Source organism: Psammomys obesus, unplaced genomic scaffold, assembly GCF_907164565.1.
Source record: "Psammomys obesus unplaced genomic scaffold, mPsaObe1.curated_primary_1811, whole genome shotgun sequence".
Lineage (NCBI taxonomy): Eukaryota > Metazoa > Chordata > Mammalia > Rodentia > Muridae > Psammomys > Psammomys obesus.
In genome coordinates, this window is record NW_026587216.1 from 34,740,826 (window position 1) to 34,763,214 (window position 22,389).

Below are 22,389 nucleotides of genomic sequence, written 5' to 3' on the forward strand. Positions count from 1 at the left end.
AACCAGTAGTGTCTCCGGCCAGGGTGTGGCCAACGTAGAAAGTGAAGACAGAATCACTCAGTGCCAGCCCCTGCTCTCGGTTCTCGCATGTGGTCACGTGCTGTGTGTTCCTGACACCACACTCAAGGTACATATCCTCTGTCTGCTTTGCCCTCACCTAGCTGCAGCTTCTTATTTTTCCCAAGTACTGAGTCTCAGCTTCTCTGGTACTCTTGGTTCATGTTTCTCTGGTTGCAATTTTTTTTTTTTTGAGTAGTCCTAGAATGGAAGAAATTTTGTGAGTAGTGAGGCCCCAAAGTAGAATAAGTTTTGGATATAAGGACACAGTACTGTTTGAAAAGATGTCATACCTTGGAAGAAAAAAAATTCTATTTCTGCTATTCTATTTAATAGTCATAGTCATTCGTGAATGGGATGCGTGTGCATTGCCACATGACTTCTCAAACCTTGGATTGATACTCAAAACTTGGATTGATGTTATCCTCCTGTTTCAGTTCCATTGGATATTCAGTTGACATTTGCTGCTTTTGAACCTCTGTGGCCTGGCAAGGCTGTACCCCATGGTAAGAGGTGATCCCTCTCACTGAAAACCTAGGCTCAGAGAAGACTACGGAGGCTGATGCTCCAACCAAGGACCATGCATGAAGAAGACCTAAAACCCCTGTTTGGATGTAGCCAATAGGCATCTCAGTCTCCAAGTGGATTCCCTAGTAAGGGGAGCAGGGGCTGTCTCTGGCATGAACTCAGTGGCCAGCCATCTTCATTTTTAAGAGGAACAGTTTTAATTTGTTTGTGCCTTTGTTTGTTTCTTTTAATTTTAAACTCTCTAGGGTCTGTTAAAAGTCCCTTCAGGACATTTCAGTGCCCTACACTGCGTCACTTAGCCAATTGGTAAAAGTGCCTTGTTTGTTAAGTTTTGAGAACCTTGGCCCAGGTTCATTGCTTGGGATCATCTCCATACTTACCACATGCTCACAGATATACCTCAAGGGAGAAAGCTTTCGATGCCCTTGACTGCTTTCCTTGGATTTGAGCCCCAGCACAACCCAATGGCCATGTGAGCGGGGACTGCCCTGTTCCCATGGGAGGGAGAGGCAGGCATCAGATCAGCCACAGGTGTGACTAGTTTCAGGATGAGCTTAGGAGCCATTCTGGGTGCAGGTGAACTCTTGAGTTAGTGTTTGATTTGTAACTTTTATAACCATGTTTTTATAAGGGTAAAACATTGTATCTCATGTAGATACCTTGACAATAAGAAAAAAATAAAAACTAACCCGCCGTGGGAAAGTAAGCATTTTCTCTTAATGTGCCTTGTAATCTTTTTATATAAACCATAATGTATATTAAAGCATTTTGGACAGAATTTAATTAGCTATTTCTTTTAATTATAAAGTTCTTTTAGCATTCTTAAACATGTATCAAAATATATAGTACCCTACAAATAAAAACAATTTTTTTTTGCTTTGCGTATTAATTATCAATTAGTTTGTTTTTTGTGCGTTAGGGACTGAATCCAGAATCTTGAGCATGCCGAACACCACGGAGCACACTCCCAGCCCAAATAAAATTAATTAAAAACTAATTCCTAGCTCTGTCGAAGGAAAGCTTTGCACATATTTAAATTATCAAAACTGGGACCAAGATTATGGCTCCGTGGATAAAATGCCCACTCAAGAATGAGGACCTGAGTTCAGATCCCCAGAACCCATGTAAAGCTGAGTGCAGAATCGTTTGTCTGTCATTCCAGCTCTCCTACATTCAGACAGAAGGCAGAGACAGGAGAATGGCCAGAAGCTCACGGCAGTTAACCTGGGGTCCAAAGCAAAAGAAACCAGAGGCGAGAGGCTGTTTCTAAACAGACTAAGGGCTAAGGTCATCCTCTAACTTCACATATACACACACATATGTGAATGTGAACATACACAGAGAGAGAAAGAGAGAGAGATTTTAAAATATCAGAACAATAAGCCAAGTGGTGGTGGTGCATGCATTTTAATCCCAACACTTAGGAGGCAGAGGAAGGCCGATCTGTGGGTTCAGGGCCAGGTTGGTCTACAAAGTGAGTCCAGGACAGCCAAGGTTACACAGAGAAACCTGTCTCAAATAAACAAACAAATAAATATAGTCGCTCTACCAGGTTACAAATTGCCGATAAAGTCCTTTTCACTGTGTTATATATTATATCAAGGGTCTCAAGGCTACATTATCAAATGTACTTTGCTTTATTGTTTTTGTAAGTCCTATCTAACTGTATATTTTATGTCTTATAAACTATGGCTTTATAGGCTATGGGCATATCAGGAATAATGACTTTATCATTAAATATTGATAGCTCTCCCAGGTCTTATCAGGCATTTTCTCAAGATAAAAGTATAGAAGTTTGAGAATTGTCTCAAGAAGATTTAGTGAAGTTCTACTGTGTCCCTTCCTGTCCTCCGCTTTGTCCTCCTCGCCCCTTGCTCTGTCACTCAGGCTGCTCCAAAATTCCTGGCTTATGTGATCCTCCGCATTTTCTTTTAGATCACAGTTACTAAGGCTGAGTAGGATGTGCTACCTTGGTAGTTTTAAAGGCTGTTTCACTTAATGATTGATAAGCAATAAGGATTCCTCCATAGACGTCATGGAAGGACATGCTGGGCTGCAGAACTCTTCTTGTAGAAATTCTTTAAGTTAACGGTCTTTTTAAAATTAAGGGTTCATTTCCTTAAAAAGATTTAAAAGTTTTTGGACTGTTACCTACTCTGTCACAACATTAGAAGCATTAATGGTGTTAAAGGCCAGTGTTAGAATTGAAGAAAACTGAGCAGGAAGTATCCAGTCCCTGAACAGCCCTGGCCAATACTCCTCCCTCCTCCCCAGTTGTCCATGTTAGTGTCTAGCCATCCCTGCGACAGCGCTGATACAGTGTTACTGGAAGTCCACAGTTGTCACTTCCCCTGTTGTCTACAGAGTTTGACAAACACAGAATGATATAAGCATCATGAAACAGTGCCAGTAAAACATCTCCATTTGTCAATTCGTCACTCCCTCCTCCCAAGCTCCTGGATAGCCACTGACCTCTTGTTTCACTCTCTCTGTGCTCTGCCCCTTCCAGGCTGTCATGTGGTTGAAACACGCATAATGTAGTCACCTCAGGTTGGCTTATTTTACTTAGTGATTGATAAGCAGTAAGGACTTCGCCGTAGAGATCACGGTTGCTTCCATACCGTTGTCCAATATAAATAAAGATACTATTAGCATCCATGGGCAGGTTCTTCTGCTTTTTAGGGTCAATATCCAGGAGTGTGGTTGTTGGATCCTACACTGAGAAAGACCTTTAAAATTGTTGTCCAGAGTCTCCGGGGTGTTTTATATGCCCCTGTCAGTGAATGAAAATTCCTGCTGCTTTTTGTCTTCCCTGGCAATGAGTGGTGTTAGTATTTTAGGAGCTTGCCAGTAGCGTATGTTTGTGGTTATCTTGTTATTGTTTTAATTTACAGTCGCCCATTACATAATATGGAGTATCTTTTCATGTGCCACCGTATATTTCACATACTTTTCTTTTTAATCACACTTTTTATTGGCGCGTGGAGCCCAAGAAGGTTAGAGAACAACTTGTGGAAATCAGTTCTCTCTTTCCACCATATAGGACCAAAGGACCAAACTCAAGTTTTCAGGCTGAGACACAAGTGCATCTCACTGGCTCCTGGAGAAGTGTGTGTGTGTGTGTGTGTGTGTGTGTGTGTGTGTGTGTGTGTGTGTGTGGTGTTTGCTAACGTCTTCGATACATTTTTTTAAAATGGGTTGCTTGTTTTTTTAGTATTGATGTTTAAGAATTCTTTTTTTTTATAACTTGAATGCCAGTCTTTCATTAAAGAAAAACTTTTGTAAGGATTTTTTTTTCCTGTTGTAGCTTAGTTTTCTTTGTTTCTTTGACCTTTCTTTCTTTTCTTAAAGATAGGATCTTACCAAGTAGTCCTAGAGCTCATTATATAAAAAACAGACTGGCCTGGATCTCCCCAAGATCCTGCTTCTGCTTTCCGAGTGTTAGGATTAAAGAATGCCCCACCCTGCCCAGCCAGTTCACTTTCTTTACACTGGTTTCTGAAGAGCAGAAGTTTTTTATTTTAATCAATTCCAACTTTTTTCTTTTGTAGATCATGTTTTCTTTATTTCTATCTTAAAATTCAGCACCAGCCCATGATCATCTCTCTCTCTCTCTCTCTCTCTCTCTCTCTCTCTCTCTATGTTATCTTCTAGGTTTGCATTTTACATTAGATCTGTGATTGGGGCTGGAGTAAGGGTTGGATCTGGGTCATTATCTTCTTCATCCTCATTATGATGCTCCAGGTGGCTGTCCTGTACTGTTTCTTACAAGACTGCCCTCTATCTAATTGAACTACCTTTATTCCTCTGCCAGAGACCGGCTGTTCATGTGTATGTGATTCTATTTCATGTTTTACACCATGTCATTTTAAATGAGTTTTTAGTTTCTTTTGGTGAAAATAAAATCTGAGTTGCTCATCTTGGGTCGGCTTGGGGGGGGGGCTTAACTGGGCTCCAAGGGGGAAATAGCACACTGGGTCACTCATACTGTTTTGTCTATCTTTAACTCCTGAGACAACTTTATATTTAAGCCTACAGGAAGGCTGGCAGTTTTCTCACTGAAAGCTTCAAGGTTCATTTCAGCAGGCACCAGATCTGTTTATCTGGAAGACACCTCTGTCGGAGTGTCAGACATCTGTTTAAGACGGGTCCTCTAGGTACGCTCCTTGAATTGGCTACATTAAACCTACCTTTCGCTGATGAGTAGGAGAGCATATTTGTTCTGCCCAGTCTGTAACACAAATATTAACACTTGAAGTTTTTATCATCAGTAAGATGCTGGATTTTCTCTCAGGCGGGTTTCATCAAGGGACGTTAGGCATTGCCAAGAGACATCTGTGTCTGTCACAAGTGGTAATTGGGTTGGGAAATGGAGAGCGATAGGCTTCAAATGAGTAAAGGCCAGGCTTGCTGCGGAATGTCCTCCAACGCGCAGGACTGTCCCCTTCTCCCCAGTTATTAGCCTGCTTGAACGGGTAATATTACAGAGGCTGAGAAGCCCTGTTTCAGAGAAGGGGATGTGTTTATATCCCAGACATGTTCCCCTCATTGTATTGGCCTCTAGATAACTTAGAGCTGTATAGATTTTCTATCTTCACTGAACAATCCAAAACTAACACCCAAGCCATCTTTTGGGTGGCTGGAGTTCAGTTTTGCTTTTTCCTGATTTCATCTGCTATGTCCATTTTATGTTATTCTTTGACTACTCAAGTGAGACACAGTCCACAGTTGTATAAGTTTCTAAATAGAGATGCCTGGGTTGTTGGCTATACAAATCTGAGTCTGGAAACAAAGTTGATGCTCCATGGTGCTTCTTGGTTGTTTTTAGTTGTGTAATTCAGGCCCTGCCTTTAGCTTCCCCCTCAGGACCTTCAAGTGGCTCATTTCCCTATATATATATGTTTCCGTGAGCTCATCTCGTTTTCATATTGTTCCTTTTTTTTTAAGAGAAACAAAATTTTTTTTTAAACCTCACCCTTGGTTTCAGCAATGTGCTGTTGTCTTCCTCTGTGAGACTGCAACTGAGAGTTATGCAAGCAGAGCAAACCAAGTGGGAGGGGTGAGGTCCTGTCCATGGACCCAGGGGCCATCACTCAGAGAGAGGCTTGTTGGTAGCTGCACTCTGCCATATAACATCCTCTACCTATGCTCTGACTTGCTTCTCTGTGGGTAAACCAGTTCTTTTTCTGCCCCTCAGCTCATTCCAGACATGAGGCTTGTTTTTCCCGTGGTCCCTCCTGAATTCCCTGTTGGAGTCTCTAAATCTTTCAGGACTCCTCTCCTGCATGTCTAGAGATTTTTCTTTGATGTCTAGTGAAAAATATCTTCAGAGCTGACATTTCATGTTCTTTTAAATTCTCAGCAAGACCTTCAGACTACCAGAGCTGCAAAGACTTCAGAAAAGACATAAAATACATAAAGGCTCTAGGTGTTTTCACTCAAATTATTTAATTATAGATTTAATATACTGCCATTTGGTATGTTATAAACACATATATTGCATTCTATATATAATATGTAAAATACAATTTGCTATGTAACTTGTACATAGTGTATATTAGATATATTACATATATAACATAGATTCTATATGTATTTATATTGTGTACATATTGTTTATATATACATATTTCATATTTATATAAAAATTGAAAAGATAAGACTCAAAACTGAGCATTATATTTTTAGCAAATTTATTCCTAGACCCTTTTTGTGTGTATTTATAAACTTTCTCTCCTCACAAAAATAACATCATGCTACATAATAACTGCTTTTACCTCTTCCGCTTAATCATGCTGCTATTATGATTCTCTGCCAACCAACTATGTATAAAAGTCTAATGGTTACTCAGTACTCTTACACTGAGGTATCAAATTCTGAATTAACTTTCTGAAAGCCAATTACCAGAACACCAAATCGATGGTGTTCTAAAATATTTCAACATATAAACAGACATTTCTTTTTTAGCTGTTTCTATTTTTAAACTATGCATTTAAGTTATTTAAATTTAGGTGTGTGTGTGTGTGTGTGTGTGTGTGTGTTTGTGATATGATGTGCTCATCAGGGCATGCATACCACAGTACATGTGTGGAGATAATTTCTCTCCTTCCACCCTTATAACATGAGTTCCAGGGAATCAAAGTCAGACCATCAGACAAACGCTGGTCCATATCGCTGGCTCCACTCTCTTCCTCCTTCTTCTCTTATCCTTAATAACCATAATTCTTTGAGCATTTCACAATGCACACAGTGTATTTTGATCACATTCATCCCCTCTTCTTCCCGGTAACTTCTCTTACATATTCTCCCCAATTTCCTGCCTTCCTTCAGTTTGTGCTACCCATATACCATGAGTGTGGAGACACCCATGGAGTTCGGTTGACCTGGGAGCCGTATCCTTAAATAAAAGACCCTTCTTGCCCCGGAAGTCACTATCTATCAGTAGCTCCTCAGTTAAGGCAGTGGCTTATGAGCTCTTCCCTCCCCCAGACAGTGATGTGACCAGACAACCATGGTGTCTGTGAACCCATGAGTGTGTGATCCTGTTGTGTCCAGAAGACACTGTTTGCCTCTGGTGCCTTCTGTCCTCTGGCTCTTAGACTCTTTCCATCCCATCTTCCATAAAGGTCCCTGAGCCTTGGGGAAGGGATGTGATATAAATGTCCTATTTGTGGCTGAGCACTCCACAGTGCATGTTAAAGGTACGGGGATACAGTAGCAGGTATTTTAGCAGTGAAAATTTAAATTTTTGATTAAAATTTTAATTTAGATTTAAACGTATTAGAATAAAACTGGAAGTGAACCAGATGCATACAACATGCTAAAACTTGGGTCTATAAAGAAGAAACACTTAAACGGGCAGTGGTGGCACATTCCTTTAACCCCAGCACTTGGAGACAGAGGAAGGCAGATCTCTGAGGCCAGTCTGGTCTACAAAGTGAATTTCAGGACAGCCAGGGTTACACAGAATAACCCTGTCTTGGGGGGTGAGGGAGGGAACACTAGGAAGCATTCATTTGACAGCTGTTTGGCAAAAGCGTTTGGTGTGAAAGGTTAGATCTATCCTGAGATGTGGAAGGAAGTGAGAGTGTGAAGAGGAACATGAGAAAGAAGCAGAAGTCTAGAGCTACATATGCCATGCAATAAAAAATGCAACCCTAAAGTGAGAGCATTGTAAGGATTACCTTAGAAGTCCAAAGATGTAAGCCTGGATACAGTAAGAAGCACAACTAACAGTTAGAGAAAGAAACAGATCTCATGTGAATATTTAAACTATAATTGCAGTTACAAATTATTCATAAACCCCTAAGAAGGCCCAGTGATCCTTAGCTTCTAAAACCGGAATATTCTGAGCCAGGTGTTGTGCTGTACACTGTAGCCCCACACTTGGGAAGCAATGCTTGGGCTACACAGCGTACCCTGGACTAATACCTCCACCCCAAGATACATTCCTTCATAGACATCATAGAAATATTCAAGAGTAGGGCTGGAGACCTGGCTCAGCAGTTAGGAGCATGGGTCCCTTTTGCAGAGGACCTGGGTTCAGTTCACAGAACCCATGCTGGATGGCTCCCAATAGGCCTTTAATTCCAGCTCCAGGAAGATCTAGTGCCTCTGTCCTCTGAGGGCACCTACACACACACACACACACACACACACACACACACACACACACACACACCACATAGGAACATCCTCATATACATAGTGAATAAACGAATAGACAAGAGCTTTTGAAAATCAGTTAAAATTGATAAGAATTATATTCTCAAGCTATTAAAACAACCACAACTTTCTTGTATCTAGTATGAGGGGGCCTAGATTTTACAGTTGAAAAGTGGCAAGTGTGGAACTAGTATCCTAAAAGAACTGACTTATTAAAGTGTGAGGGCTGGTCTGCATTTCTTTAGCCAGTGACAGTTGTCTGGCAAGTAATTTCTGTATGGCATTTGAAATAGCCCCCACGACAAGTCTGTTCTTTTATGCAGAACATTGGGTAGCTTCCTCCCCCCAACCACCAATAATTTTCTTAGCAATAACATCCCTAGAATTGCTAATGTCTGGCTAAGAAGGGCCCACATTCTAGAAGACTGCTACATTGGCCAAGCTGAAGATGGCTTGTTTACTGCCTCCTGCTACGCCCAGAAATTCATTTTAAGCTGAAGAAATGAGAGTCTGGAGAAGGCTGCCTTCCATTGTACATGACTCTTGAGGCTGGATTTAGAAGTCATACATATCTATAAATAAATAAAGTCATCTTTATTTATCTGCTCACCTCTCTCATGATCAGCTGTCTCTTCCAGCCTCCAGGAAGGATGGCTTCCTCTTCTGGACGTTTGTTCTTGAACCCCTTCTAGCGAATCCAGTAAAGCAGTGTTCCTAGGGATTTGTTAAGGGTTCTGATAGAAGCTGCTGCATCCAGGCGCCGTAAAGGTTCTGATAGAAGCTGCTGCATTTAGGTGCCACAGTTTCAGCATCAGCAAGCTTTATGTAAAGCTGTCGGTGGTGTCGCTGACTCCGCAGTCCTGTGTCTGTGGCCGTGCCTGCGTCCTGTGATGCAAAATAAAGAAGACAATATCAAACCTGATAGACTCTGGGTAGAAGACCTGACTTAGGTCTAAAAAACATAAATTTTAAAGAAGGCATTGAACATGTGTAATCTTTTGTCAATTGCATATTTTAGAATGAAAAGGAAGCAAAAATAAAGAGGAAAGAAATCTGGGCATGGTGGAACACAGCTATGACCCCAGCACTTGGAGAGTAGAGTCCTGGGGATCACAAGTTGAAGGTCACTGTCTCACAATCCTTCTTCCCCTCACAATCCTCCTTCTTCCCCAACATGCCAGCTCTAGTGATACAGGCCTGTAATACCAGAACTCACACACACACACACACACACACACACACACACACACACACACACAAAACCCATAACTCTAACCTTAAGGATAAAAGATAGTTTATTCTAGAGCCAAATTTGAGTGATTGTGGTCCAGAAACACAGTTTAGATTATCCCAAATTCAAAATTTTAATGTGGATACAGCTTCACGAAGTTTTATAGTTTTATAAAACAAAGAAAGTCATAAATTAAGGCAAATTTAAAGCACATCAGTGAGGACTTCAGAAAAGTAGTTACAACAAAATGTGAAAAGCTTTTCTATAGGTCTGAGATGCTATCTGATGACATTCTTACCTTTGGGGTTGGTGGACGCCCAGTAGTCTGCTAATTTAATAGATTCCCGAAAGGTTTTTTTTATCTGTTAGTCAAAGGGTGTTAGTTCTGATACAGAGGTAGGCAAGGAATGGCTGGTCCAAGGGCTCAAGCTCATTGGAGATAAAGCAAACCTCTGGTCCTGCAGCATTCCCGACTCCTCACGTCACTGCAGCTAACCAGTCTCTGCAGACACAGCTTATTTCCTGGAATTCTCATCAACACCAGCTACTCGGGAGGAAGGCAAGTTCAAAGCCAGCTTTGGTTACAGAGTTCAAGGCCACCCAGAGTGACTTAGAAAGACCCTCTTATCTCAAAATAATAAATTTAAAAAAAAGAAAAGGTGTAGAAAAACATGGGTTTCTTTTTTCTTTTTTTCTTATTAGTTACATTTTGCTAACTCTGTATCTCAGCCGTGTCCCGCTCCCTAATTCCCTCCCAATCCCACTCTCCTATCCTCATCTTCTCCCTGCCCCTTTCCAAGTCCACTGATAGGGGAGGACCTAGTCCCCTTTCATCTGACCCTGTTTTATCAGGTATCTTCAGGACTGGCTGCAAAGTCCTCCTCTGTGGCCTAACAGGACTGCTCCTCCCTTGTAGGGTGGGGAGGTCAAAGAGCCTGCCATTGAGTTCCTGTTAGAAATAGTCCTTGTTCCCCTCACTATGGGAAACCAATTGGTTATTGAGCTACCACGGGCTACATCTGAGCAGAGGTTCTAGGTTATATCCATACATGGTCCTTGGTTGAGTGTCAGTCTCAGAAAAGACCCTGTGCCTAGATATATTTGGTCCTCGTGGAGCTCCTATCCTTTCCACATCACACAACTCCCCTTCTTTCATATGATTCCCTGTACTCTGCCGAAGGTTTGGTTATGAGTCTTAGTATCTGCTTTGAAACACTGCTAGGTAGAGTCTTTCAGATGCCTTCTGTGGTAAGACTCATGTCATACATTCAATGCACATCCCATTTGTCTTTCTAAATGAGGATTAATCATCTTACCCTGTGTCAACTTTCTTGATTATCTTTTTTAGGTATATAGATTTCATTATGTTTATCATATCTTATAGGTCTATATAAACGAGTTTATGCCGAGTTTGTCTTTCTCCTTCTGGGATACTTCACTTAGAATGATCTTTTCTAGATCCCACCATTTGCCTGCAAATTTCATGGTTTCCTCCTTTTTGATTGCTGAGTAGTATTCCATTGTGTAAAAATACTACAATTTCTGTATCCATTCTTCAGTTGATGGACATCTGGGTTGTTTCCAGGTTCTGGCTATTACAAATAAAGCTGCTATAAACATGGTTGAGCCAATGTCCTTGTTGTGTACTTGAGCAAATTTTGGATATATAACTAGCAGTGGTATAGCTGGGTCTTGAGGAAGCACTATTCCCAATTGTCTGAGAAAGCACCAGATAGACTTCCAAAGTGGTTGTACCAGTTTACATTCCCACCAGCAATGGAGGAGGGTTCCCTTTTCTCCACAACCTCTCCAGCATGTGCTATCACTTGAGTTTTTCATCTTGGCCATTCTGATAGGTGTAAGGTGAAATCTCAGGGTCGTTTTGATTTGCATTTCCCTAATGGCTAATGAGGTTGAGCATTTCTTTAAGTGTTTCTCTGCCATTCGATATTCCTCTGTCGAGAATTCTCTGTTTAGCTCTGTTCCCCATTTTTTAATTGGATTACTTGGTTTGCTGCTTTTCAGCTTGTTTAGTTCTTTATATACTGGATATGAGTCCTCTGTCAGATAAAGGGTTGGTGAAGATTCTTTCCCAATCTGTAGGCAGTCGTTTTGTTTTGATGATGGTAGGACATGGGTTTCATGAGCACACAGATAAGCACTAGAGAACCCAGAGCTATTATACACTCAGGCTTTTTCCTTCAGAAAAAAAAAAAATTGACACCTGTTTTCCATCCAGAAGGCTGGGAATGGCTTACCCGGCAATCTTTGCTATTCTGTAAAGCCAGTCCTCATGGTATCCCCCAGAATCCTGAGCGTTGTTTCCCAGTCCAGAGAATTTCTCCCTAGGCCCAGACTCTGGAGCACTGTTTCTCAGTCAATGGAACTCATTCTTGTGGAAAAGCTCACAGGTGCTTTCTGCCATAGAGATGTCCTTTGCAAAGGAGTTTGAAAGCTTTAAATTTAAGTTGTGATCATTTGTCACATGGAAACTTTTCTTCCCAAAATGTTGTTGTATTTAAATGTGAAAAAAATAGACAGCTGAACCCAAGTTTTATTCTTACCTCACCAGAATTGTTTCCCCGACAGCCATGACACTTGCAGAAACCTCCACAAACGAGGATTGAAGACGAAGCTAGAGTTATAGTGCTTGCTTAGTGTACAATAAGTCTTAAATTAAATCCCCGGAACTACCAGAAAGTAGATAAATAAACAAACTGGAAATAAGCTTTGCTGAACTGTATCTTGTTTTGAGGTAGGGACACTTAAAATATATTTGATTTATGATTTTTAGTTATGGGTATGTGACTGGGTTTGTGCACATGTGTGCAAGTCCCTTTGGATGCCAAAAGGCATGTTGGATGCCTGCTCCAGTTACAAGTGGTTGTGAGCTGCTTGGCATGGGTGTTAAGAGTTGAACTTGAGTCCTCTACATGAGGAGCAAGTACTTTAAACTGCTAAACCATTTCTCTATATCCCTGAGGTGGAGGCATTTTATTTGTTTGTTTGTTTTACATATGTGTGCTCTATCTGTATGTCACTTACATCCCAGAAGAGAGCATCAGATACCAGTATAGATGGTTGTGAGCCACCATGTTGTTGCTGAGAATTGAACTCAATCTCTGGAAGAGCAAACAGTGCTCTTAACGGCTGAGCCATCTCTCCAGTCCAGGTGGAAGCATTTTTAAGGTCAGTTTTTATTTTTGAAAGTTCGATACAAAGAAGTTCATCAATTTAAAAGTATCAAATTTCTGGGGCTGGAGAAATGGCTCAGCAGTTCAGAGAGGTTCCCAGTGTCCATGCTGGGCAGCTTATGATGTGCTGTAATTCCAGCTTTAGGGTATCTGATGCCCTCTTCTGGCCTCTGCAGGCACTGCACTCACATGCACATAACCACATGCAGATCCACAGTGTACACATACGGTAAAATAAAGTCTCCAGGTCGGTAGGTTTTGATATTATTTTCCACAATGCACAGCATTGTGCCTAATTCTGGAGCCCATAGCATTTCATGTGTAGCACTGCAGGTTAGCATTTTTTGAATGCTTAGTGAAAAGCCCTCTGAAAAGCAGTTGGGGGGTGGAGGGAGGCTTTTCAATTTGCCAGCAGTGTCTCTTTGAATGGAACTGGACTGTTTTCAGATGACTCCATCTCTTCAGGAGAGCAGCTGAGGCCTTCAGGTTTCTCATCACTGCTTGTCAGTCTGGGTCATTGGTCTTGACATCCTCTCTGCACTATGAAGAAAGAAGTGCCCACTACCTAAAACTGGGCTACCTCACTCCTGTGTGTGGGATATACAGCCAGCATATATGAGACATTCTTAAAGCAAATTCCTTCCTCATGACCCTTTTCCCAACTAACCACTAATAGAGACGGTGTGTGGCATAATCATTTAAGTCCAGTACTTCAGAAGTTAAGGGAAGCCGAGCGTGGTGGCACATTCCTTTAATACCAGCACTCGGAAGGCAGAGGCAGGCAGATCTCTGTGAGTTCAAATTCAGTCTGGTCTACATAGTGAATTCTAGGAGAGCCGAGGCTACATAGTGAGACCTTGTCTTGAAACAACAACAAACAAACAAACAAGAGGTGGGGATTAAGGGGAAAGAATTGAAAATTTGAGAATTTGAGGCCAGCCTGGGCTGAACAGTGAAACCTTGTCTCAGACAAACCAAACAAAATGAAGTAATAGTGGGTGTGGGCTGGCTGTGAATGCAGGCTCTATCCCACCCCATCTACTCTTTCCTCTACTCCTCGTCTTTCTCTCTCAGTTTTATCAGTTCCAGCTGCCTCTCTTCTCACCCTCAGTCACCTTGCCAAAATCCAACTCTCAACGACGCTATGGCTCACCCCTCACCCCCAGCTCAGTTCCCACTCTTCCCTTCACCTATCGCACTTAAATGCTAGTGGTGGTGGGGGGTGATTAGGGAGGGCCTGATGTTGCAATTGGAGAAACAGAAATCCAGTCAGCTATCTGGATGGACTCTAGGTCTGAAGGAGGAGCCTCTTCTTTCTCTCTTTACTTCCTGTCTCAAGGGAGCTGGAAGGCAGTTAAGAGAGGGAGCTTGAGACTGGCCAGGGCCTCCCTTCCTATGTCTGTGGAAGGTCCCGGGAGACACAAAGGTGCTTCATGTCCATATAACCTCCCCATCAGCTGAGCCATCTCAAGGACCAGTCCCACAGCCCTAACTCACCCATTGCGACCACAGGTAAGGTTACCAGCTTAGCCATTATGCCAGCTGGTTTTGTGGGATATGGATGAAAAGATCAGAGACTGTGCGAATGATTGCTGAGATACGTGAAGAGAATCTGGCCACACCCGTTTACAGCTCTGTCTGTTTCACAAAAGGTTTAGGAATGATCTTTGTGGTAGGGCTTGTTCTGGTGGGGATCTTTCTTCCTCGGCTCCCTGTTCTACTTGCCTTTGTTTCTCTGAGTTTCATTTCTGAAAGGGAAGTTAAAAGGGAAGCTGTGGAAGGACACTGAGAATAGGGGATGTTACTGCGGTGATTGGATCCTATTAGTGACTCTTGAACCAAACTTGAACCTGCTCTTTGAAGGCTGAAATCTATTCTTGGGCTTCCGCCTACTTTTTCTGTCCTCGTTCCTAACTCAGGAAGCTCTCAGAGATGAAGGCTGTCCACGGAATCAGTGAGGCCACGGTGGGTGTAAGACAGGTGCAGCTTTGAAGCCAGATGACACAAATTCTGAGGCCTTGGGTGACCTGGGGTGGATCCTCCTGGGACTGGAGTGACCATCCCCTTTCTTTCCCACACCCTAGAGCCCTGTTTCCTCCATATTGCAAGGTTAAGTAAGAGGAGGTCAGACTTCAGGGGTCCCAAGGAGCCTTTGGATGAGAACTGGTCTCAAACTCATGACCTTCCTGCCAGTGCTAGGCGTTCAGGTCTTTAACTTCGCAGCTAGCAACATAATTTATTTCATATTACCTCGTAATGGCATGATATTTAAGTCACAAAGGGTCAGATTCTAGTGGCTTTGTCTTTAAATTTTAAGATCTAGGATTACATTGATCATTCATACAATCATATTCTGTTACAATATTCATGACTTTAAAATGGAATAAACTAGAATACAATAAAAGGATAAAGTAATGTAACTAGAAGAATAGAAAAATCTAGAATAATCATACACTCCACCCCCAACAGGATTTCATTCTGTATCCCAGGCTGGTCTCAGACTCCTAGCAGTCCCTCTGCCTCGGCAATGCCAAGTGCTAGGATTATGAACACGGACTAACACGCAATGACTGAAACTCAGATTCCTCACAGAGAAACTGGCGTCCAACTTCCTATTTTGGGTCTAAGTTCTGCTAATATGAACAGTGGGGAAGGGGAAATGCTTTACATAGCAGACAAAGGGTGAATACATGTAGTAGAAAACATGTCACTTTGCCTTGATTCAGTAAATTTCCCCTAGCAATATCTCTTGGAGTCTGTTTATAATCTAAACAAGGTTGCTGTGAACCTCCTGAGGTCCTGTAGGATAGCTGAAGAGGAGATTGCAGAAGTGGAGTCCAGGGAGTCCAAGAGCACAGTCCTCTTATCGTGCAGGCGGCAATCACTAGGCGTTATTACAGACAGAGCCCAAGGAAACAGGACGGAACCAGGAGCTACAGTCTGGTATTCCAGAATATTGTCTTCGGCTTTAAAAAAAAAAAAAACTATTTATTTACTATTCTAAGTTCCTTAAATGAGGACTACCCATATAAATGAATACTTGTTCTCATGAAAGAATCTTCTAGCAAGAGAAGTCATCAATTCCCCAGTTTTTAGGTATTGGTGTGTGCTCCTGTCTGAGCAAAAGGTGACCCGTCTCTTTGCATCTCTAGACCACAGAGTTGAGCTTTTACAAGGAATCCAGACCTGTCTTTATTGACATGTCAAACGCTGAATGTTAATGATTTTTTAAAACGCATACTTTATCTTTAATTTTTATGACATCTTTTACTCATTGACTGTGTCATACAACGTAACCTGATTCAATCCACCCCAAAGACCTCCCTTACTCTCCACAGACTTGCCCCTCAGCGTGTTCTTCTCCCGTCCTCATGCCCCTCCTTTCTTTTCTAATCCACCGAGTTCACTTAGCTCTGTAAAACATTGATGGATCTTGGTCACCAACTTGATCTTACGCAGGTAACCAAAGCTGCAATGAGTCTGTGAGCAGAAGACCATGCCATGTCCATTCAGCATTTCACAGCGTCCTCTCCATTCTTGGGCTCCTGAGGCCCTTGCCTTTCTTTCCACCCCACCTCATGGTGTTCTTTGAGCCTTGGAGGGGATGATGTGCAGACTTACGCCCCATTTCATAAGTCACTTCACATCACTCAGTCTCAATAACTTTTAACTAGTCATGAGTCACAGCATTGTCTGCTGCACACCACAAAGAGAAGCTTCTCTGGCCAAGATTGAGAATAGCACCAGGCTATGAGCGTAAACATAAATATTTTTTGAAGACAATTTGAAAACACGTCCAGTTAGCAAAACAATAGGAGTACATTCCCCCATTTGGGCCCATGAACTCCCCAGATGTGGGCTTTTGACCATGTTTAGAGCACTAGGCATATGGGCGTTCCCTCCTGAGGAGCAGGCCTCAAGTACAGTCAGAAGTGTGTTAGTTACGTCACAACCTACCTTCTGCTCCCGACCAATCTACACTTGGTAGATTGGTATTGCAACATTCAGGGTTCACCACTGGGCAATCCAATGGTGTTTCTTCTTCCTCAAAGACCTACAGAGCAATGTCCGGCACCATGAGAGCTAGCCAGCATAAAGGAAGTCTTCGGGTCAGTTCAAGCTTTATTTCCCTATGACCTACACCCGAAGTGGATGGCGTCTCAGTAATAGGATCGTACATACAGCTGTAGTGGACAATGATGATGACCTGTGTTGTTCTGGGGTCTTCCTGACCAACAATACCTCATAGGGAGGTATCTCGTGCTTGGCATTAATTACGAACTTACTTAGTAATGTTTCCTAGAGAAGCCCTATCCATCCTTATGGGATATCTATGTCAAACACTGTTTTATATCACATTTTAAACTGGAGTCCCAGGGATGAAACTTAAACTGTCAGCCTTGGGGCAAGCACCTTTGCCGTCCAGCTCTCTTCATTTTATTATTATATTTTTAAATTATCATACAAAATAATAATTTTCTGTAAGGGTTCTTACACATTCTCAATTTTATTTAATGCTCTAATCACCCCATAAAATTATTTTTAAATAAAGTGTCTGCATATTAAATACGCCTTTATTTACTATTAGAGATGATATGAGGCAGATTTGGGTGGCTTAGCATTGGCCTGAAATCCCAGCACTGGGGAACCTTAGGCAGGAGGATTACAAGCTCAAGGCCATCCTGGACTACATAGTAGTATGAAGGAAAAAAACAAGATGTAAAATACCAAGAAGAAACAATGCACACAGTATCATCCACGGATTTTAAATAAGTCGATTGAATACAAAATTAGAATTCTTGCTAGGGCCACACACTGTTTCTTAAAAAAGGCTTGTCCCTTTCCTCTCTCCTGGTGGTTCACAACAATGTCTCTGAAGCAAACCCAGAGCGAGTGCACATGCAGCCCAGCTATGCCAGTGAAGTCGCCCATGGCAGAAGCACGTGCGTTCACCTCTCCTCCCTGGTCCTGACTTTCGGATTCCATTGTATTAATCTCATTATCGATTGTTGTGGTGAAACATTTTATAACGTTTTAAGAGGCAATCTATGAAAATGATCTCTGTTAGTGTTAATAAAATCCATACTTCAGGCAGCTATCCTGTGGGAAAATGGCAAGCATACGGGCTGTGGCGTTAGCTCTGGTGCCCAGCCTGAGGCCGGCCTGAGGAACGGCAACCCAGCTGCAGCTGGGGCTTCTCACCAGCCCCAGGTCTCTCCTCTATAAAGTGAGCAGCATCGTAGTGCTGCGGACAGCGAGTTTCTTTGGGGATTAAATAAGAAGCTCGGCATTTTATATGTTTAGTTAGAGATGTCAAAGGTGCCGAGTGTTCATAGCCTTTGGAGCCGTGTGACAATACCATCAGTTCTTGACAGGAATAGAGGACGTTTTGGCGTTGTTTTCTGGTTCTTTCACACAGCACGAGTGTTAGTATCTATTGTAAAATTATTCCATGCACACAACAGATAGTATATGGAAGAGATTTCTTGGATGGAGCTGCAGCCTCGTTGGTTGGTTGTATGCAGGAACCCACACCCGATCTCTTGATCTCTGTGCCTGAGAGCTCAGTCTAGGCCGTGGGGTGTGCTACCCTCCATTGTATTTTCCACTTTCTGTCCTTTATAGAGCAAGCATTTGGTTCTGGTTAGCTGTCGTTGCGGTGAGAGGGTGAACTCGCCAAATACCAAGCAAATAACCATCTGTGGGTGAGCTGGTCTGGATTGACACCCCCCCCCCATCGACCTGTCACCTTACACTCCAGACAACCGACCACCACTCAAAGAGCCTGAAGAACAGACTTCCCCTGCTAGGCCAGCTTCAATGTTTTCCGTGAAGTCATCCCTCAGACGTAGAGTTCTCCACATCTCTGTGTCAGTCCAGTTCAGAGAATTTCGGTGGCTTCCTGAGGGAGTGAAGGCTGTACTGCTTGGCTTGTTATAGGAACATTTGCCGACAAGCATTCCTAATTGTGCCCAGGTTCAGATGCACACATGCTAACAAGACACTCATTTTCTCACATTTTGAAAATCAGTGAAGTTTGTATTGAATCTCTTTTTCTTTTCTTTTGGTTTTTTGAGACAGGGTTTCCCTGTGTGGCCTTGGCTGTCCTGGAACTTGCTTAGTAGACCAGGCTGTTCTCAAACCCAGAGATCTATCTTTCCCTGCCTACCTTTCTCTGGGATTAATGGTGTGAACTACCACCGTCAGGCAAAAATCAATGAATTTTTGTACATCTGTTTATTATATGCACTTGTTATTCACCAAGTTTGCCTTTTTGAAAATTTCAAATATACAGAAAGAGATGAAAAGATAGTTTTTCTTTTTCTTTTTCCTTAGAGTCACTAGTTTTCATGTATGTAGACACATCTTTCTGACACCATCCTCTCACTGCGATGGAAGTATCAGGAGTTGCAAAAAGACTTTATTCCCACACTCTCCACACCATGCATTTCCAACTTTCTTTTATCAAATCTATAAAACTGAGACAATTGCTAGTATCACCCTGGGACCTACTCACAGCCCAGTCTACAGAGTCAGCTCCAGAATATCAAGGATTACACAGAGAAACCCTGTCTCGAAAACCCAAAATAATAATAATAATAATTTTTTATGAGACAAGGTCTCACAATGTAGCTCCGACTGGCCTTGAACTCTATCTTCCTACCTCAGCCTTCTGAGCTTTGAAATTATAGATGAGCCACCGTTCTTGGTTCCAAACTGCAGTTCTGGAAAGAACCTTTCTAGATGTTCTTTACGACACATGCTGTCTCCCATGAAACTAGAACCTAAGATGGGTTTCACTCTGTCCTCTTTCTTCCCCTCTGTTGCTTCTTGTCAGAAAAGACCCACATGGGCGGGTCTCTTGTTAGCACAAAGCTTGGTACCTGCAGGCTATCTGTGCCTTTTCTCAATTACAGGCTTTGAGCTGGGCATGGCTGCTCACCTGTAATCCCAGCATTTAGAAATGACAGGCTGCTGTGAGTTTGAGGCCAGCCTGGGGGACGGAGTGAGTTCCAGGACAGGCTAGCATACAGAGTGAGACCCTGTTAAAAAAAAAAATAAACAAAATAAAAAGGAGGAGGAGGAGGAGGGAAGCAAAGGAAAGGAAAGGGGAAAGGGGTCTTGTGTCCCCTCTGGTGTTGGTCCCCTTAGGGTGTTGGGAGAAGTATAGCAAACTCAGCACCTGGGGGTGGGGGGAAGCGGGTAGGCAAGCGGGAGTCTCAGCTCCTGTCTGGAGCTTCCCTGTACTCAGACATCTGGCTTCCAGGGCTTTCCTGTCACCATGTTTGCTCATGGATAAAGGACCATCATAAGAGATGGTCATTTGGGCAGCAATTTTGGAAATGGGTAGTGATAAAGAATGGATGAGCAGAACAAACTTACACTTATTTACAGATCAACTCCAAAAAAACAAAACAAAACCACCACCACCAACAACAAAAAACACCCACCATCTCCATTTCAGAACCGTGAGCTATGAAAAGAAGAAGAAAGCCTGTTTTGAAGCAATGGACTCACTTCCCCTTTACTCTGGGAACTACCGCTTGCCATTTTGCTAGTTTCAGAAAAGGAGTGGCTGTCCCTCGGAGACTTCACTCCCCGACTGTTGAAAAGATGAACAAGCCCATCCCCGGAGCTAGCCAAAGCCTGTAGAGGACAGGGCAACATGCAGTCAGACCAGGTCCACTCCTGCCCGCCACTTAAGAAGCCAGCGAGTGGAGCCAGGAACTGAATCTTAAAGCCACACTTTATTCAGGGAGCTGGCGATGTGAGGAGACAGTGGGTTAATTAGCATCCTGAAAAATCTCTTCCGTCTCAGCTCCCACCAGCAGATTGGGGAAGGGGGGGGGACAGTAAACAAAGGTGGTCAGTCATCCAGAGCACAATCCGGCCTCACTGGGCTAGTTGGCAGCCAAGTTCCTGAGACTTCTGTGAAGTCCCTGCCTCTCGTTCTCATCTCTATGCTCTCCCCTCATTCTGTGACTATCTGGGACCCACAGGCACTTCTGTTTTTATTTTTAATTTTTTTTTTAATTTTTTTTGAGATTATGATATAATTATATCAGTTCAGGTACTTTCTCAAAAGGCTGAGTCTGTACCAGTCTTGCACTCCTTTTGAGGCATTGGGGCTTGGGTTGGGGGTGGGGGTAACTCAGAGCAAACGAACACTGTGCTGGCACTCACCACCCAGTTCTGTCTGTAGTCATGGCTTGTAGGTGATTGTGCCTTTAGCGTCTTCCCAGTTTGCAGGCTCAGATATCTGGATAGGAAGCCTGCCAGACTGAATCATCAAGCATTTTTATGCTCATACCTGTGTCTCCCTTATTTCTAGTCTTGACAAAAGGCCATCTTTGTAGGTTCCCAAGCCCCGTACAGTAGACTCTGACTGTAAATCACACCAGCCTGTGAAGCCTCAAGCCTTTTCTCTTCCCCTTGCACACTTCAGATGGAATGTGTCACCAACTAAACTGATTATGCTGAACCCACCATGGTCCTCTGTCTCCTGCTTGGACTCCAGCCTTTCCTACCCACTCCTCTAAAGGGCTCATTCTTGCACTAATTCTCAGAACCAGGGTCATCATGGCTGCATCTGAAAATCCTTCCTGGAACACCTTTGCTGATTTTGCCAGCAGGTTTAAATTTGTCTCATCTCAACTTTCAGGAACATTGCTGGACCAGCCATTTCTCTTCTCGTCTGAATTAAAAGTCCTTTCCTTTATTAGGATTCATGCATCCTGTGTCATGGACTCACCAGACCACATTGTAATGCCAGTTCACACAGCTTTGCTGCAAAAAAGATGAGCACCACTATATTATGAAAGGAATTATGTTGGGTTGGTGTGAGGATGATGCTTGGGACATAGATTTGAATAAAGGAAGCAAGGAACAAACGAACAACAAACACGGCCTGTTCCCAAACAGCACCCACCTTTGAGCGTACTAACTTGGGTGTAACAATGAGTAAACGCATATTCTTTTTGCTCTTCTTTACTACAGAGATTTGACTTTCACCCAATTCTGGATTGATTAAAAAACAATGCCATTGCTTTTCTATTCCAACAGGAAATATGGGATGTATAAAATCAAAAAGGAAAGACAATCTGAGTGACGATGGAGTAGATATGAAGACCCAACCAGTACGTAATACTGAACGAACTATTTATGTGAGAGATCCAACGTCCAATAAACAGCAAAGGCCAGTAAGTAGAATAGTCTCAGGGGAAAAATCCCAAAACAGGATCAGAGCATGGCTGTGCAATTTAAACAGCAATCTTTGCATGCAAAAAATAAATAAATAAATAAATAAATAAATAAATAATATTGATTACATAGACCCCAAGTAATTTATATATTCCTTGTAACTTAATCCTTTGAAAAAAATGTGTAGAGATTTTAGGGATAATCTGTCTGCTTACTAGATGGTAAACAGGTCTTTAGTTGAATTTCCAGTATGGAGAAAAATCACCTTTCATACTACTAATGAATGGGCTCCAGCATGTCCCCAGGCCTGTGTGACTCAGGGTAGATGCGAGATCAGCGTAATGTTCTAGGAACAAAAGGATTTTCTGTATTTAAACCAGAAGCTAAGGCACACGCTAGTGTGTCTCTGGGCCTTACATCTTATTCCTTCTTGTCCTTTCTTCAGCTAATTTAAAATAGCACAAGGACTGGGGTCATTATGACTTGTTATAGGGGAGTAAAAGATTAAGAAAA

The 22,389-nt window shown here is 42.5% G+C and overlaps 1 protein-coding gene across 3 annotated transcripts in view; it reads left to right on the forward strand.

The window, feature by feature from the left end:
* Lyn (LYN proto-oncogene, Src family tyrosine kinase) overlaps nt 1–22,389 on the forward strand; it is a 117,124-nt gene that overhangs the window by 35,234 nt on the left and 59,501 nt on the right. The window contains exons 1-2 of one of the 3 annotated variants that reach the window (XM_055603259.1): nt 14,036–14,187; nt 21,739–21,875. In XM_055603259.1, coding sequence (XP_055459234.1) covers nt 21,744–21,875 — 132 coding nt within the window. In that variant the 5' untranslated portion in view covers nt 14,036–14,187; nt 21,739–21,743. Of the gene's footprint in view, nt 1–14,035; nt 14,188–21,738; nt 21,876–22,389 lie in introns of those variants that run through there. The other 2 variants (XM_055603256.1, XM_055603257.1) reach the window with 2 other exon arrangements.